The sequence below is a fragment of the Pungitius pungitius genome, chromosome 13, assembly GCF_949316345.1.
Source record: "Pungitius pungitius chromosome 13, fPunPun2.1, whole genome shotgun sequence".
Classification (NCBI taxonomy): Eukaryota; Metazoa; Chordata; class Actinopteri; order Perciformes; family Gasterosteidae; genus Pungitius; species Pungitius pungitius.
In genome coordinates, this window is record NC_084912.1 from 10,442,314 (window position 1) to 10,460,097 (window position 17,784).

General features: G+C 43.0%; 1 protein-coding gene across 3 annotated transcripts in view; it reads left to right on the forward strand.

The window, feature by feature from the left end:
• Positions 1-17,784, forward strand: part of LOC119214063 (collagen alpha-1(XIX) chain) — a 113,220-nt gene that overhangs the window by 72,000 nt on the left and 23,436 nt on the right. For all 3 annotated transcript variants that reach the window (XM_037465484.2, XM_062566583.1, XM_062566584.1), the window contains 12 exons: positions 4,543-4,587; positions 6,037-6,072; positions 9,510-9,563; positions 9,638-9,682; positions 10,324-10,365; positions 12,808-12,846; positions 12,925-12,969; positions 14,099-14,134; positions 14,507-14,551; positions 15,242-15,295; positions 15,780-15,833; positions 17,634-17,705. In XM_037465484.2, the coding sequence (XP_037321381.2) occupies positions 4,543-4,587; positions 6,037-6,072; positions 9,510-9,563; positions 9,638-9,682; positions 10,324-10,365; positions 12,808-12,846; positions 12,925-12,969; positions 14,099-14,134; positions 14,507-14,551; positions 15,242-15,295; positions 15,780-15,833; positions 17,634-17,705 (567 nt within the window). The remainder of the gene's footprint in view (positions 1-4,542; positions 4,588-6,036; positions 6,073-9,509; positions 9,564-9,637; positions 9,683-10,323; positions 10,366-12,807; positions 12,847-12,924; positions 12,970-14,098; positions 14,135-14,506; positions 14,552-15,241; positions 15,296-15,779; positions 15,834-17,633; positions 17,706-17,784) is intronic.

Consider the following 17,784-nt stretch of genomic DNA (forward strand, 5'->3'; position numbering starts at 1 on the left):
AAGAAAAGATCCGACATGTTTGAATGGGTTGACCCACTGATATAAGGTCCTCCCTGCATATAAAAGGGGGAACACATCCTACTCCCTCTGTGCTGCATGTCAGGTTTGAGTTGGGTCCTGGTGTTGATCTCAGGAGGCTCCTTCAGCTTATCCACTGACCCCTCCTGACGGGGGGGGCATTTGTCGGGTGGATTATGTGGCTTTTTGATGGTTTCTCTGCTTTATTGCTTAAAATGCAGCACCTTCTGCCCTCTCCATTTTACGCCACTGTGATACCCCAGTCCGGCTAGTCAGACGGGGAGTGACTGGGAGAACATGTTGACATTTGGGAAGGGGATTATGGAGTTATCATGAAGGCGTGCCTGTGCTGTGTGTCGCTGTCGCTGTTCTCCGATTGGGGCTTGTGTTGCAGCACTGAGCCGGGGCCACATGTCTGCGCTTTCCCTTTATACACTTTGCAACTCATAGCAGAGTTGAAGCCGGTCGAGGCTAAGAGCCACGTGGATTATGTCGGTAGTAAGAAATGCGCTGTCAATCTGCTGAGGCCCCTTTCTTACCACGGCTCAAACGTACACTGACTCAAGCTGTAGCCTTATTCAATTAGTAGTTCATGTGGAGTGCTTTTCACACTTCTGTCGTGTGGTTTGCAGGTTTTTTAAAGTGCAACAGATAAATAGCGCTGGTGAATATGTGTTAGGTCTTGCCAGCGCGTCTTTTCTTTCCTCACAAAAAAAAAACACATCATCTTTCAGACTCCCTCTCTTTTCCTCTCCTCCTCAATCCCTTCATCTCTGCACCTCTTTCCCTCCCTCTCATCCCTCATTGCCTTCCTTGCCTCCCTCTAACTCTTCCTCCCTCTAATCTACTGCAATGACCTGAAGGAGAGCGTCACACTGCAGCGCTCAAATAATAATCAAGCACTAGGATGTTGTCAAATTTATAGGACACTGAGCGTTGCATAGCAACAGAGATTTCCAGGGTGATCCAACGGGAGCTGGAAGTTGGGTGAGGGAGGAACAGGGCAAGTGACAGGAGACAGGAGAAGGAAAGAGATACGTCAAGGAAAGAAGGAGAGAGGGATGAGATGAGGGTGATCGAGTTATGACGTTATTCACAAGGGGAGAGATACGTGAGAGATGGAGAAAGAGAAAAGGAGATGAAAACGGTAAAGGGCTTGGCTCAGCTCAATGAATAGTTCCAGAGATACTGCTGGCTGGCCTTGTGTGCTCCCCACTGTGAAATTTGAGTTATATCCCAGTTATCTTCATGTTGACATATCTTACCTCGGCATACAAAGGTTGTCTTAAGTTTAAAAGTCTGTTGAATTCAGCAGAGCAGAACCGATGATCTGTGTCCAAGCTGCTCTTTGCTCTTTGCTCTTTTGCTCTTTGCGTGTATCAATGTGCTTTTGTTTTGTTGTCAGACCTTTCTCGTGTTTTTCACCACGTCTTACGTTTCTTTCTACCTTTTGGGGGTAAAAATCGTCAGTTTCAGTTTGCTCGTCATCCTTGTTGCCTAGAGACTGCTTTGGACTAGAGTTTTCCTCCGACTTGTCTCTTCTGGTGTGTCTACCTTCTTCACCACACAAATTATAAAAAAAAGGGAAAAGAACAAAAACAGTGAGATAGAACTCCAACAAGGCTTCAAAGAATTGTATTAAACTTTGGGAAAAATTGCTTTGGTGGTCCAAGGTCACTGTTATCTCATAAAAGGTGTGTAGATGAGTGAATGCGTGATAGTGTAAAAGTGCTTTTGAGCATGTATTGTTCTCTGCGATGACAACGCACCAACTAACAGTTTACACTAACTAAAGGCCTAACTGAACATGATTCAATTCCCTTCATGTGCTCACGGGCCCTACGGCGCTCTTGATTATCTCCGTACTTCAGAGCCAGTTATCTCATTGTGCTACGAGCAGGTGCTTTAGTTTGGAGAGTCAACTGGGTACAAACGGTGATGACGGCAGTGCTCTGGACTAATTATTTCCTGTCGCTGTGAACAGATTTGCTGAGGATGGCGTTCTGAACGGAGGTCATCTGTCCACAGTAGTGTCAGTCTAACCTCGGTGTCACCTGGTGTAGTCGTTCTAATGAATGCTTTATAGTGAAAATAACTATCTGAGCGCTTGGTGTCTATGAATATTACATGAATATCTTTTCAAAGGCAAATACCCGGACTTGTTCTTCCAGCATGGACACAAGTTTATCTGCATTCAAATTGGCTATTACTTCACTAGTCGTATTTTTGGATGAAATAACACGTAAAATGGTTTGTTCATACCTGAAATGAAATGCTGCCGATGTTACTTGAAGGGGCCCAGTGGTTGTTAACCCAAACACTCCAGTTTGGTTCAACCCGCCTAAATGAGGCTGGTGTGGACGCATTGTCAGAAGCACCTTTTAGTCAAATGAAATACAAATCCACAGAACCACCACCAAGATTTACCTCTAAAGGGCCATAAAGTTGAATCAACATCATCAATGTTAACCTTCATCAGTTTCAACAAAAAAGCAATCTTATGATCATTACAAAGGTTGAATTTATAATATTGTATTAAAATGAATTTGTGTTAGGTTGGTGTACCTAATAATATGCAACCACTATTATTCAGGGATTCAAGATGAAGTTAAGATGTAATCATGTTTGTCTTTTTGTGAGTTGAATGTACAAAAGAAGCAGAGCTGTTTGTTTTGATGATAACATGCAGATAAGTGGACCCAGAGTTAATATTGCATTAAAAGACGTTTAATGGTAAATGTGGAGAAACACATTAGAAAACTGCATAATTCATGACTTGATTGGAATAATAGCACAATGAAATATTCATTAGCTAAATTACTTATCTGTGTTATCTGCTTTTGTTCAGGGGGAGAAAAGGGCAGCGCAGGGCGATGAGGCTAGAAAAAAAACGCCCAAACTTTATGCAAATGTTGCAATGATTCAATGTCAGCCTGTTCATTCACAGCGAGAGAGGAAAAGAGAACACGGTCCACCCTCACCAAAACAGCATCTTTGTTTGTGACGCGCAGACCTTCCACACCAAAGTGATGCGCGTTGAATATGCATGAGCACCGACTGAAAACGTTGGCTGCCGGTCTGACTCCTCTTTGGCTTTCACAACGCTGACCAAACCCGAAACGAAACCCACAGAGTTCCTTCCAACGCCGTGTCCATTTTGGTCATTCGACGCGAACGGATTTTTAAGGTTTTAAAGATGGTGTTCCAGCGCTTCTCGAAGGTGGCACTCGTCCATGCTCACATTAAAGCACATGCTTTTTCTCAAAAGCCGCATTAACACGGATGATCAAAAGGCGCCGGCCGAGTCTTTGTTGCCACATCAAGCAGAGGAACGCGCGCAATTCACAAGAGGAGGCGCCCAGTGGTTCCACGGTGTCATTATTAAGGTTAATATTTACGGTACTCCTCTGTTTTCCATTATTCCTGTAATCTTTGCACTACAAACACAAACAGCATGTGAGCATGAGCGCACACACAGGTGATTAAAAGCAATTGCTCTGTGTTCCCTACTCGGCCCCTTTTTTTTCATGCATACGTACACGTCAGATACGACCCAGTTAATCAAAGGCTGCATACATGGAGTTTCAGAAGGAAGCATTCGGGGGCGTTGCTTTGTGATTCTCTAGTTTGCTCTCAGCCACCACTGATCTGTCTTCCTCCACAGAACTAACTAACTCAGTGGAGGAGAGATGGGTTTTTATGCCGTCCACACTTGACACGTAGGGTAGACGAGAGATACAACGCTTTCAACTACAGCAATTTGTCAGATGATTAAACTCCTGAGGTAATCATGTGTAGCCACAACACAGATATCTGCATTGTCTCACCCCTCTGCCGTTGATTACATTGTTGCACGGTGAATAGATACTGGCCGAATAAATCCAATCTCCTAATTGAGTTGATTTTCCATCCTTCTTGTGTGTGTGAAAGCCGGCTAATTACAGGAATTTCTTGTAACACGGGGCGAGTTTATAGGACAGCTGTAAGGATATCCACAGAGCTGTATCCTCTTTTCTCACCAGGGCATAAACCCACTTAATGTACATTATACCAACTTTGGTTAGGTTTGGATCGTGTTACATCTCATTACGATGTCAGCTCTAAAGCCTCACGGACCTTCAAGCACGACGGCCTTTTGCGATTCACAATACGTCAAAAAATGGAAGCGTCTCGAAACAAGTGGTAATGTTGAAAAATGGCTGCTCCCCTCTGACCTCGTTTTGCTTTGCTGGACAGCACTGGCCGGATTGACCTGGTTGTGGCTGTATCGGCTCCTTGGGTTGATTGATGCACTGAGGGACTCACCCAGCAGGAACGGAGGCAGTAAACCAGAGGAGGGAACAAAGACTAGTGGGGCGCACGGGGTGCAGCAATTAAGCTGTTTTCTTCTTGTTAATTAAAATCAAATTAGAGACTGTGAGTTGCTGTCTACACTTAATTGCCGGCAGCATGTATGCCCAACCACACCTGTTGTTTTATCTCTACTCACTCAATCTTTTTTTTTTTTTTTTTTTTCTACCTCAGGGAAGGAGAGGAAAGACCGGGGAGCCTGGACTCAGAGGCCTGCCTGTAAATGAAATACACTAACAAAGATACATACATTTACTTTTCATTTTTTAAGGGAAAGAGATGAAAACAAAGAGAATAGATATAAACAACTGGACATACAATATATTCCATTTAATTTAGTTTGCATGCATCCATCTCAAGGTAAGGAATAAGAACCTGATATATATGCGGCACAGCATTTTCTGGCTTCTCCAGCATCAGAATCAATATAATTTTAACCGTGAATTCCCTCTGAGATTACCAGTGTCTATTTCAATTGAGACGTATCGCTAGGAATGGAAGTTTTAAAGTGATCATAATCATGAGGGCATATTGAAGCAAGCAGTCAATGAGCACAACCGACATGCATTACAGGATCCAGCCATAAGAGGAGGAATTGCACTGTCAGTATAGGATCCTCGGGTAACTTTATACATTAATTCCATGCTTAGGTTATATTGATTTGTTAAAAAGCTTATTCCATACTGCTACAAGCGGGTTATGTTATTAGCACAAACCCACAAGGGTTGTATTAAGGTAGCGCTTGAGAATACTTGTATTGATGAGCGGGACAAGTCTGCCTTTAGGGTTCGTTGACTCCTTGAATTATGGTGTTTTGCTCAGGTGTCCAAACCAATCCCAGACACTGTTTGTGTGTTTGTGTAGTGACCCGCACAGCGAAAAGGGCAAAACATCTCGACAAGTTAAAGGAGACAGCATATCAGACTCTTAACTGCTCTTATGCCGGGGCAAAAAGGAGCATTAAGGCATCGCGTAAACCTTTGAGTGTCCAATTATTTTCATGCCCAATCGCCCGAATTACTCTCCTGATCAGGACGTCAGGGTTTGTCCTACTTTACATCATCCAGAAATCCAGAAAGATTCCGTCCTGCTTCTATTACCGTTATGCGCAATAAATTAAATTATCTTCAGCTCTCTGTTAAACCTGTTCAGCGTGACTGAATGTATCCCCTGCCTCCTTAATAACTCCTAAAGTCGTAGGACACAAAGTCGTAGGACGAAAGAAAGACACAGTGGAGAAGGTGTGACATTTCTAGATGTCCTGATGATGCCCTTCGCATGTGGCAGCTTTGCCTCCATCCCCTGGTATTGGCATTTATGAGTCATCTATTCTGCTAAGGTAGATCTCAGGGGCAAAATCATCAATTCAAAACACGCACCAGTGCATCACTCTCTTTTGTCCATTGGCAGCAGGACAGTGCTTGCGGTTGTTATTTTTAAGTCAAATTAGCATTGCACGACAACAGGAGAGTCTTTGATAGACATGTTTTCAGGAGAGCTAACAGTAGTGTAAAGGTTCGAAACAACTGCCTCTTGTTGTGAATCATAATGTTTTATAAAAGCAAACATGTCAGTTTTCATAAAGGTCTGGTTAAAGAGCAAAGTTTAAAAATAAATCATCTTGTGTCCTCTCCCTGTGTGAAATTGTGTTGCTGCTTGTATTTGCAGGGTACCCCAGGAACCGCGGAAGGAGCAAGTATCAAGGTATCACTCAAAACACTGTTTACTGTACTGACATGTAGCATTTAAAGTAGATTTGAGCTGTCTCCCCCCCGCTTGATAAACTGGACCGCGCCTGCAATCCCAGCAAGGCTGCATTGTCAAGATGACTGAGCAGCGTTCATTGTAGCAGTCCCCCCCCCCCCCCCCCCCCAAAAAAGGCGAGGAGTTTAATCATCTGCACTGTGTTGTCTGTCTAAAGATGTACAGTGTGTAAGTAAATTGTCACAAGGAGTCAGCCTCGACATGTCAGACGCACACGTGACCAGACTGCCTCTGTCCTGGATCCCATTTTCGGTCTTTTGCAGTCAGGAAACGATCTCGCACGTCGGAAATTGCACCTTTTTTCGGTCGATTGTACCCAATCTAGTGTGCAGATTAAATAGCTGTTCCTACCTTGCACCTCCCGCAGCGCAGCACAGCGCGACTCAACGCTCTCGCACCCTAAACAGACATGTGGCCATCACGTCGTACGGTGTTTTTCGCCAAAAGTGTGCGCAATCATTTTCATTAAAGCCCGCGGGTGCTGTAGCCCACCAGAGGCCCAGGAGACATGCAGTGTAAGGAACGTGGACACCTACCAGGTCTCCTACTGCGTTTGTTGCCCCCCCCCCTCCCCCGTCTCCTTCATAACTAACCCCGCCCCCCCCCCCCGCCTCCACCAACCCACCGGGAGCTCCATTGGCCCACTTGTGATCATACGGACAGTGAAAGCTATTGTGTAGTAGACAACCTCCTGACCGCAGCTGTTCTTTTGATGCATCGGTGCGTCGTTTTGCCCGGGTGTCAGCTCACAGCCCGCAGAATTCCTCTTGTTTCCTCTGCCCCGGAGGAAGGGGAAGCGTCAGCCGGGCCAACCTTGAAATAGAACAGAAAAGTTTCCTTGACGAGGACACACGTGCGGTATTACACCTCAAAACAAATAGCAGTAGGTAGCACATAGGAACAATGGATAGTGGAGAAATAACATGATATTTCCACGCAGTAGGTCAGGCTAAGGAATAAAATGGCAAACAGAGGTTACCTTGATTAACTTTTGATGAGTTTTCTGTAATTGGCTGCTCGGTTTTATTATCTCTCGTGAATCAGTCCCATATCATAAAGTGAAGCTGTAAAATGCAACCCTTCACTTGAAGGTGAGGAAATTGCTCTGAAATTGTTGGTTCAGCATATGTTTTGCAATCGCTACTTTGATGGCTGATTGAAACGCAGATACACCAACAAATGATTATTGTTTGACATCGTGGGTTAAACTTCGTCACAAGTTTTAAAGAAATAAAACTAACAGCTTTCTGTAACATCAAACTGATTTCAGAATGATGAAAGCTCGAGTAACTCCTCCAGGTGACGAATCCTGCAGGAGACTAAAGCTGTCCCTTTGAAATTGGATAAAAGGTTCCATTGCGATTAAGTGACTGAATGAAAGCGTTTGTTTGACTGTACAAATGCGCCAAAGATGTAATACTGACATGTAATACTGACATGTAATACTGACATGTAAGTCTGACATGTAAGTCTGCCATGCCCTTACATACAGACACATTTTCCATTTGTCATAAAAAATGCATGTCGACTGTGGATAAAAACCCTTGTCCTACAGAATGACTTAACATTTGAATCCGCTACAAAGCACAGCCTCGCCTTCAAAGGAATTTACACAATCAAGCATAAAAAGGAGGAGGCTAAATGGAATGGAAATAAAGAGTTTTCAGGAGCAGTAATAATTGAGCAGCATCAGAGATTCTCCCTGCCTCTCGGTGGCCGTCCTTGTGCATCTTTTACCTCCGACAACACAGACGCAAAGTAGACTAAGCTGCAGCTTGTGTAACATCTGTGTGTGCCCGGCCCCCTCCCCCTCCCCCAGCGCAGTGTGAATGTTTTAAAGGGAGAAAAACTAAAAGTCTGTGTTCCCGGGGAGGCGTTGTTCTCATGAATCACGTCTCCGTACACCGACGGCCTCCGACGGCCGCTGACAGAACGCTGCCGATGCTGACGGAGAGACGGAGAGGGTGTAGGACGGGCTGAATTACGGTTTGATGCCTCCATATCAGCCACCGATTTCCACAGGTCGACCATTTCAGTGTCGAGGGCATCCTCGGTGTGTAAATACATTGATTATCTAGATAAATACTGGCGTGCTGCAGTTAATCTCATGCAACAGGTTTATTAACTTGTCACAGACCTCTTCTAATAAACTCACAGTTTACTTTACAGTTACTGTAGGACACACACTGTACCTTCTTCTGAGTTGCATTTTTAATTTTAAAAAAGGCCTCTGACTTACAGCAGGCCAACAATGATGAAATTGCTAAGATGATGTTAAGATTATCACGTTAAAGTCCCAAGTTCCCATGTGGTTGCTAAAACTGAGCCGAATTCAATTAGTAATCAAAGTCAATTTTGCCACAAGTCTGTCTTCCCCGCCTAAAATATTAATGGACGATCCATCTGTTCATACATTGCAGCAGTGTACTGATTTAATAACAGCTCATAATTTGGATGAGGAACCAGTGACTATAACTAATCACAGCGGCCGCCCGTCCTGAGTGGACGGCATGAGGCGAGGTGCTGGGACCCAATGGCAGGCCTCGTTTCTTAGAGTCGAGGCACCGCTAAGGAGTGTGCAAATATGCTGCAACCTTTCTCAGACGCTAAACAGCTGCTCCATGATGTCGTAATATCCGGATCGTTGCCTACAAATCTGTACACGTCATACAAACAATAGTCTTCTTCTTCTTTTTTTAATAATTGTACATTTTTTGCTTTGTGTTTGGACAATAACAAAACGTATGACCTCTACGGGGCTTGTCAGGGGACGTGTGAATGCTTGAAGCACGATGAAGCCTTTCTGCTTCCTCCAGATGGGTTTGGTGCAACATTTTCCACACTGAAATGATTGCTGATAATCAGAAGGTGGCAAATGCATGCAGTGTGATTCCGCTTAGTCTTTGAGGACGTGACCGTGTTATATCACAAATCCTCTAAATTACTCATTCGCTGTGTGTCTCGACCATGGTTTCGGTTTACTTAGAGGAGACTCCACATAACTGACAGGAAGAAATCCTATTAAAACTACTCAATGTTGAGCTCACCAGCAGTCATCAAGTGCCATCTATTGGTAGACAGGGGAATGATTTCAACATGGAAATGTGCTGCAATGCAACAGGGGCTTGACTTCATCATTATCCTGCTAGAATTTCAACACCAATGCAAAGTCACACAGTGTTCCCTTTTTTTCCCCGGCCGTGATTAGAAGCGTTTTTTGTTTTTTTTTGCCGTGATGACACAATGCTGTGTGTGTTTTTCTTGTTACTCGTGCAAGATGTCGGCCCCTCGCCAAAGTTTCACTCTTTGAGCGTTCTGTCATTTTGCGCCGCCTTTGCTGTCAGTCACTGTCAATGATCCACTCTATTCATATGCAGATGGAGAATTGGGGGTCCGCAGTGCCGCGGGGAAAAGGGGAGCGAGGAGAACCTGTAGGTATCTTCCTGCAGTGACATTTACCGTGCCGTCGTGTTACAGAGTCATTAAGCGAGGCCTCTTTGCTCAGGGTCAGCCAGGTGCAGATGGGGCAGGAGGGATGAAAGGACCAAAAGTAAGTCAATGTCGAAGCCTCATACGTGTTGATTCACTCATCATCCAGGAAAACGTGTAAATTAATAACACGGATACATTATTTTAAATAAAGAATGGTAAATTAAACAAGAGCTGTGCGACATGTTTAATCAAACCCTTAAATCCTGAATGTTGCCAGCATTAAGGTATATCCTCCAAATCCAGATGGGTATTTTCCACTAAACCTTTTCTGTTATTGCGCATTTAGCAGATTGTGTGGGTGCTACTCAGTTACGTTGCATGCAGATGATGTGCTCTGTACTTGTTTTGATAAAAGCACTTAAGTTATAGCTTGTACATTTATGGTGGAGTGCAATGCAAAATGTTATGCATCAACATTAAGAAGTCTATGTCTCTCTCTCTCGAGCACCTAAAAACACCCAATTAAAAAGGGGAATTTGCAGTGAAGTTGAATTATGTTGTCCTTTGAAGTTTTCTGACTTTTTCTTTTTGCTCATTTCATGGCTTCCTTACATCACTTCATCAGGTCAGCATTTTGTATTAAGGCTGTCCAATTGTCCATGTTTACTTTTAGAAGTAGGAAAAGTGGAATATGTTTTGTTACTTGTTGTCAGTCTTTTATACGTAGTGGTTGATGGGATGTTTCTGTTGTAATTTCAGGGTGATATTGGTCCTCCTGGCCCTCCTGGTCCTCCTGGTCCCGTAAGTACAATGTATGACATCTCCATCATGGTGACATGTCATCGTTATACCATTTTCCATGGGATTAGAAGTGGATTGTATTAGTGCTGAGAAAATGTATGCCAGGCGTTTTCACGCCAGATGAAATAAGCTCTGTTGAATTTATCCAAGCAAGAGCTCACTTTTTCAGGTATTCAACTCACTGATAGTCGGCAACAAGGGAATTTTTTCCTTCTCTTTTTTTTGCAACGTTCACAGCAAAGAAATGTGTAAGAAATAGCTTGCAAGGGCACAGCACGCTCTTAACTGTGATTTGCTTTTTCTATCTAGTATGAAATTAACACATTTGCACTAGCCATCACCTACGGATGTCGTAATATTTCTACTGGAAACGAAAAGGTCTTTACAGTGTAAATCCATAGGGGGCCATGCACAACATGGTCTGTTGGTAATGCCCTTAATTGCAAATTGTAGTAAAAGGATTTTTTTGTGGTGGAGAAGCGAATAAAAGATCCTGACGTCATGGCGGCTTTCTGACGCACGCTGAAGGTGACACAGGCTGGGGGGGGGTGGTGGCATGACACAACTCATTGCTTCATCATTTCAAAGTCAGAAATATCTTGTGACAAATCAGTAAAAGATCTGCAAGGGGGGTAGGAATGACTTTTAAAAGAATACCGCAGCTCTATGAGTTCACGGGTATAAAAGTGTATGAGTTGAGTGAAGTGAGGGGGTTTGAGGTGACTGTGTCCTAATGGGTTTTGTTTCTAAAGACTTGCTGGCTATTAAGGCTCCCAAGGCTTCAGACACGAGCCTGGAATCAAAGTTTGATTGCTTTCATTCTCACTGCTTGTTAGCAAGCAATTCATATGGAAATGTGACAACTTAATTACATAGAGAACAAATATTGCTCACCCTCTACTGGTTTCACTGGTTTCTGTCTAACCATCAGAAAGTCTATTTCCTCAATAAGAATAGAGGCGGATTTAATGCCTTTTCAAAACATTGAGGTGTTTCTTTGCAATTCGTTTTTTTAATAGCTGTCTCACTTCCTCAAATATAAATTTCACTTCAACTGAGGACGCAATAAGAATGTTCTTTCTAAACTAAAACGGTCAGTCGTGTTCTTGTGCGATGAGGTACGGCCCACCCAAGATATAGGAGATGTATACAATACTGTGGCACACAGCAGAGACCCACACATTAGTCATTTGATGAATGGGCCTGTTTGAATATTCAGTACCAGTCTGTCCATCCTCCGCTTTCCTGTTGCAGATAATTTTGGCCGTTAAGCAGTGATTTCCCTTACACAGCAGAAGCAAGGGTTCGGATCATTACCCGCCCTTCATAAACCTTCTTGTGCCTCTGTTTATTAGTGACGGGGAGGAGCAGTGTGCTTAAAGGCATGCGTGGCCATTACACCCCCCCCCCCCCCAACCCACACACCCACCCCACTACCCACAACCCTCTTCAACTGTCTTTTCAATTCTGCGGCCGTCCTGTTTTTATTGTGGCTGGTGTTGCTTTATAATGGAGTTTTAATCTATTCTACAGAAAAGGGCTTTTCCGAATGATTTTTTTCAGGTCAAAGTCGTGATGCAGTTTTTTTTCCAGGTTTTCTTAAGAAACTGAGAACCGAGATACTGTTCAGAGTCCGATGCCAAAATGCTTTGAAAGCAGCGGCTTTGTTGAATAACTGCTGGTTGAAGGTTGACTGATCCACCGGGGGGGGAGCAGGGCAGTCGGTACCTCAACGAAGGTTATCCTTATTCATTCACACAAACACTCTCCAACGGGCATATATTGGTCCGGAAGCAAAGTCACCTGAACAGTTAGACACGGGAAACAAATGAGCAGCCCGCCTGAAACAATCAATTTCATCTTCAGTGACCATACACAACTACTACATGACTCCAGCCACTCTAAGGACTGCATTTTAGAGACAAATTGAATACGTGAAGAGAGTTGGAAATAAAGATTAGTCAACTTGAGTGCATTTGAGTACATATTTGTGTCCGGTGTGCTCGTATAAGTCAGTCGTTTAGCCATTGAATAGGAATTAATCCTCAGCGTCTCCTGGGTCTATTTCACCTGTTTTCATCTATAAAGGGGCAGTTAGTTTCTGTTCCGATCAGCTGTATTGTTTTTTTGTTTTGTTTTGTGTAACCTGTAAAAAGGAGGATTGTTCTCTTCACCCGTTGTTGTTTGGTTTTCCAGGCATCCGTCCACCAATGCATTGATTTCATTTTGTTTTGTCTCTATGGGGTTCTGCCTCACTTCTGGGATTCATTGAATATCAAAAAAACATTCTGTACCAATTTGTTTTTTATTTGTCAACCGGGGAAACATTTTTACTGTATCTTCTTCTATATTGCCTTTAAAAACCAACAGCTTTCCCTTGCGGTAATTGGGAGACCAGTGGGAACTGTTCATGGAACACTGTGTCTTTTTCCCTACTTCTAGGTGATGGCAGCTCATGGATTGAGACAGCTCTCTGGAACTGTAAGCAGCTGTCCCTCTTCATTGTAAACAATGTACATTTCAGTCTCAGTTATCCTGAGTTATTCCCGTATGTTCTAGGATGCGATGATGGAGAGGAGCCTGAAGGGAGAAAAGGGAGATGAGGTAAATGCTTTCCTTCATTTCTACTGTATTCTCACTAAAGACAATTGGATTATAAGACACAATAGTCGTCTTCATCGCATCCACAAAATGACACCACAGCGTTTAACCACGTTCCCATTTCTTATGTAACCTCAACAAAGTGTTGATTCGGAAATATCACTAAATCACCTGCTGTTCAAACTATTTTTGATAGTTCAGTTCAGACCCACCATTAGCATACGCCTTGCTTAATGCATTCACAAATTGACAGCTATACGTGCGCCGGTTCTCGAGTGACCACTTCACTTGTGACTCGAGTCAGTTCCCAGATCCGCGTGTAAATAAACACAAACATTGTTTCTGTTTACTAATGAAATGTTCCATCCAAACCAAATCCCCTGAGATGTTTGACGCACTTGTACTCACTGGCGGCTTTTCAAAGAAGATCTAAGGTACTTGTCTTTAGTTCCCTGTAGTAGCACATTAAAACGACGCCGTTGAGTACACACTTCCACTTACACAAGACGACCCAAAGTTGCCCTGCACACACTCATATAAACACTAAAATGACAATGCTAAAAGAATGTGGCCATAGCTCCGTCCTCCTTGCATGCTGGATGCATTTGTACCTGCCCTCAGAGAGGTTGACTTTGATGGTACCACTCAAGACAACATGTTATTACCGGATGTGAACGGGGCCTTTTGGCGCCACAGAGGCGAATCATAGAATGAATTTCTACAACGGATGCCTCTTTTTACGGCAAGTAGATCACAAAGCCACAGATGCAGCGGTTAACCCAACATCAAAAGATGATACAACTACAAATCTGAATATCTGAATATATTACATGTATTTCACGAGAAGCTGCAAATGTCAGAGATTTACTGAATTGAATCAAACATCACACGCTCAGCATATAAGTGTGATGAATGTAAGTGGTACTAAGCAAAGTACATGAACTGTACGGTATGTCAGACATGATCTTTGTGATTTACATCCTTGATTGCATTTACATTCTTAGAGCAAATAAGTAAGCACAGTTCTTAACCTTCACACAATATGAAAGCTTACATCATAAAGGATTGGCTCACAAGACTATTTTCTTTATGCATTTCCGGATGAATGATGGTTGTCCGTCTTCTTTTAAAGGGGGAGAGAGGAACTCAAGGACCGCAAGGCTTCAAGGTGACTAGAACTTCAGCATCGATATCCACTGCCAACACAATAAGGCTCCAAAGTCTTTGCTACCCAATGAGTAGCACTCTGTGTTGTGCAGGGTAACTCTTTAAGATACTTGTTGTCAATGAAAGCCATTTGTATTGTGTCAAATAAAAAATATTTCTTTAAAATATATCAAGCCGAGCACAGCAGGGGCTTTTATCAGAGCATACATTTTTGATAGTGATACCCCTTGAGTCTGTTATCGGCTTTTATGTCCCTACAATATTTTCTCTCTTGGATTCAGGTATGGTATTGTGACTGGCCTAATGTGCGTCTTCTCCATTTTGCTGCCCCCCCCCCCACGCCTCTCACTCATGCTTTATTGTCCCGTAACAGGGGGACATCGGGCAGCCGGGACTCACGGGGGATCAAGGACCAGAGGTGAGTCGTGCTATTCTTCTTATCTCAACTGTACCACTTAGCTGTACCAGTAGGTCAAATAGAGACAAAGAAAAAGCCCTGCTGACTACAAACCACAGTGAGGAGAAGGTTTTTGAATAAATAAATGAGAAAATAAATCCTGATATGTTTATATGTTAATATAGGAAATAAATGTAAGCGATAATTGCAAATTACACTTTTAACAGGCTAATGCTTACTCAACATAACTATTGCAAAACTATTGCATTCATTCTAAACCAACAAATTGAAATGTCTTGAATCTTGTATGTAAGGGTACATACTAAGAACTCTTGAACTTGAACTTAAAATATTGTAAAACAATCTTAATAAAACAGATCATCTTTTTATCCCAGTGATGAAAAGGTCTCATGTAGATACTATCCAGGTGCTGATGCTTGTGTAGCCATTTTATCAGTTGCTATTATTCAACATAAGCTTAAGCACAAGTTTCCATGGTGATATATGGAGGCTTCTGAGCTGTTTGTTGAATAAGATGTGCGTGCACAACCTACTGTTCTTCAGTCACAATGATATCTTCGTCATACATATTCTCAAAAGTCCTGTCCAGCATAGCAGGCTGGGCTGTAACGTTTGGAAGCCCGGATAATTCTGTCAGCAAATAAAGAAGGAAAATAACCCCAAATACTGCTTTCCTTTGTGTTGTGCCAGGGTAAGCAAGGCCTGCCTGGACCCGCTGGTCTCCCAGGACTCCCAGGCGAGCCAGTAAGTATATTGGCGCTAGACACCAGCACTTCATGTCAAGCCTTCCCTTTCTTTCCCGTTGCCTGATCTGTCACCTTGCCATATCCTCCACTCTCTAAGTCAGCCTGCCAAAATGAAAGAGAGGGATAAACAGAGGAACCTCAACAGGCGAAGACAGAGAGGAAGCAGCGAGAAAAGTCCACCATTTTTTACACAGACGATCAGTAATCAAATTTAAGAATTAATTAGTGGAAAGAGGCAAATCTAAGCTCTTTAAGCCAGGAACGGAGGCAGAGGCTCAATCTGTTCTCCACACCTGCTTGGGTAATGAGCATCTGTCTTTACTCAAAAGCAGGGAGGGAAAAAAGGCATTTCATAAATCCTGGCTAAGGCAAATTATGTTGGAACACGGCAGCCCGCTGAAGCAGTGAGGAGGAGGAGATAAATGTGTGTGAGGAGATGAAGGTCTGGTGATAGATGTGTCTCTTTTCACCACTATTTACAGGGCTCGCCGGGGGAGTCAGGGTTGCCTGGGAGAGATGGCCTGAAGGGAGAAAAGGTAGGTAAACTTCAAATCAAGTTCCTTTCCTCAAAGGAAAATATGAAGCTTTGATGTTTTATCACACGTTGAACATACTAGACAGCTTATGAGGACGCCTTTCTGACCCCGCATGTAATTCTCAATCATGTTTTAGCTTTGTGTTCCTGCATCTGATGTCTCTGAGAACATTACACACACATGTCTTCATGCTGTAGGAGTTTACTGTACTGGAGACTCCCCACCCACTGGAGTTACTCTGGTACACTCAGGCAGAGAGAAATGAAAAGTGCTGGAGGCTTCCAAATCAATTCACATTTATATATCTCTCCGCTGTACTATAACCTCTGATTCATTCACATGGCAGTCTATAAATACAAGTGAAAAGATAAACAATTGACATGAGACCGTAGCTTATCTGGAAGCATGGGCCCAAACTCTGTGGATACGGAGAAGAAATCTGCCAATAAGCCTGCGTCTCATTCTTAGGCCCAGGGGGGTTTGAAGTTAAATGCTATCATCAGCATCCTAACAGGCTGGTTTTGAGGGGATATTGTTTACGTTCCCTTTTGTGGTTTCAAGTGCAGCTGAGAATCATTTGAATCAAACCAAAATCCATCTAAGTCTAAACCAAAGTATTGGACCTACCGACGCTGCCATCCTTGAATCCACGCCACTAACATTGCAACATTGTTACAGTTATTAACTGTCCGACAGACCTGGTACTGGATCCAACACGTTGGTGTAGTTACAAAAAGATGGTTTTATTAAGAGAAGGTACAAAACTGTATTAAATGCATTAGGTCTTCAGTTGTATTAAGACTCATTAGGGGTGAAACATTTTGAGGGATGTATTAGCAGAAATTAAAAGAGGTTTTCATTAGTATGCAATTAGTAACACCGCCTCACTCACTTTGCCACTGAAGTCATTCTATTATGGTCAGGCATTCTCTTAGTGAGGTAGAGAGCGTTACCATGGTTTTGCGCAACTAAATGCTAAGGGGGGAGTGAGCGAAGGGGTACCAGAGTACCAGAGTTGATTGCAATCTGCAACGAGAATGCTGCAGGCCACCAAATCCAAAGTCCTTTTAACAATAGTTAATAGAGTCATACAATTACAAACATTATAGCTATAAGAGCAAGCTTTGTTGAAAAGAAATCAACATCAACTGGGAAAAACAGCAGACTTCCTGCTTCACCCTCACATTGACAGAAATCTTCATTTATATAAGAATATTTATCAATATCACTTTTGATTTCTTTTTTCATAATCTAATAGTAATTTATAAAAATAAATCATACGGATGTAATTTTATGTTTAATTAATTATTCATTTATATTTTCCCAGGTTCTGCTACTGCATATTGATACTATGAATGGGTGTGAATGGGGGAATAACATTTTGTGGAAATGTGCTTCAGGGGATCAGAACACTGGAAAAGTCCATTTCAAAGCGAACCAGAAATATGCATTCATGCCTTATGGTGTGTTTCATTTGGGATATGGGAACCAATATTTATTTGTGGCTGGAAAAAGACAGCAGACGATGCTCTTACTGCCTGACAGCAATTTCCAACCTACAAACCTGATTTTGTAAGGTTCATGCATAGCCAAGAGCTGTGACCTCTACCAAGCAATGTTAACGTTAATGCTTATTGAAATGATCCCGGTACATGTTGTGTCCCCCTGCGTCACCCTGTACACTATTACTTGTTCACCTGGCTGCGGGGTAGTACACTACACCTGTTCCATTGCTGAGATGAAAGAGCCGGACATTTTGTCTATGTAGAAAACCTCTGTTGTTGTTTTTTTTGCTTGTAGGGGGACTTTAGTGGAGCGACGGGGCCACAAGGACCTAAGGGAGAGCCTGGAGAGCCTGGGGGTGGATACATGGTGCGTCTGTGAGGTTTATAACAATATAACCTTGTTATCTTTGCCCCTCGAGTCCCAAACGTAGGAACTGGAGAACAGG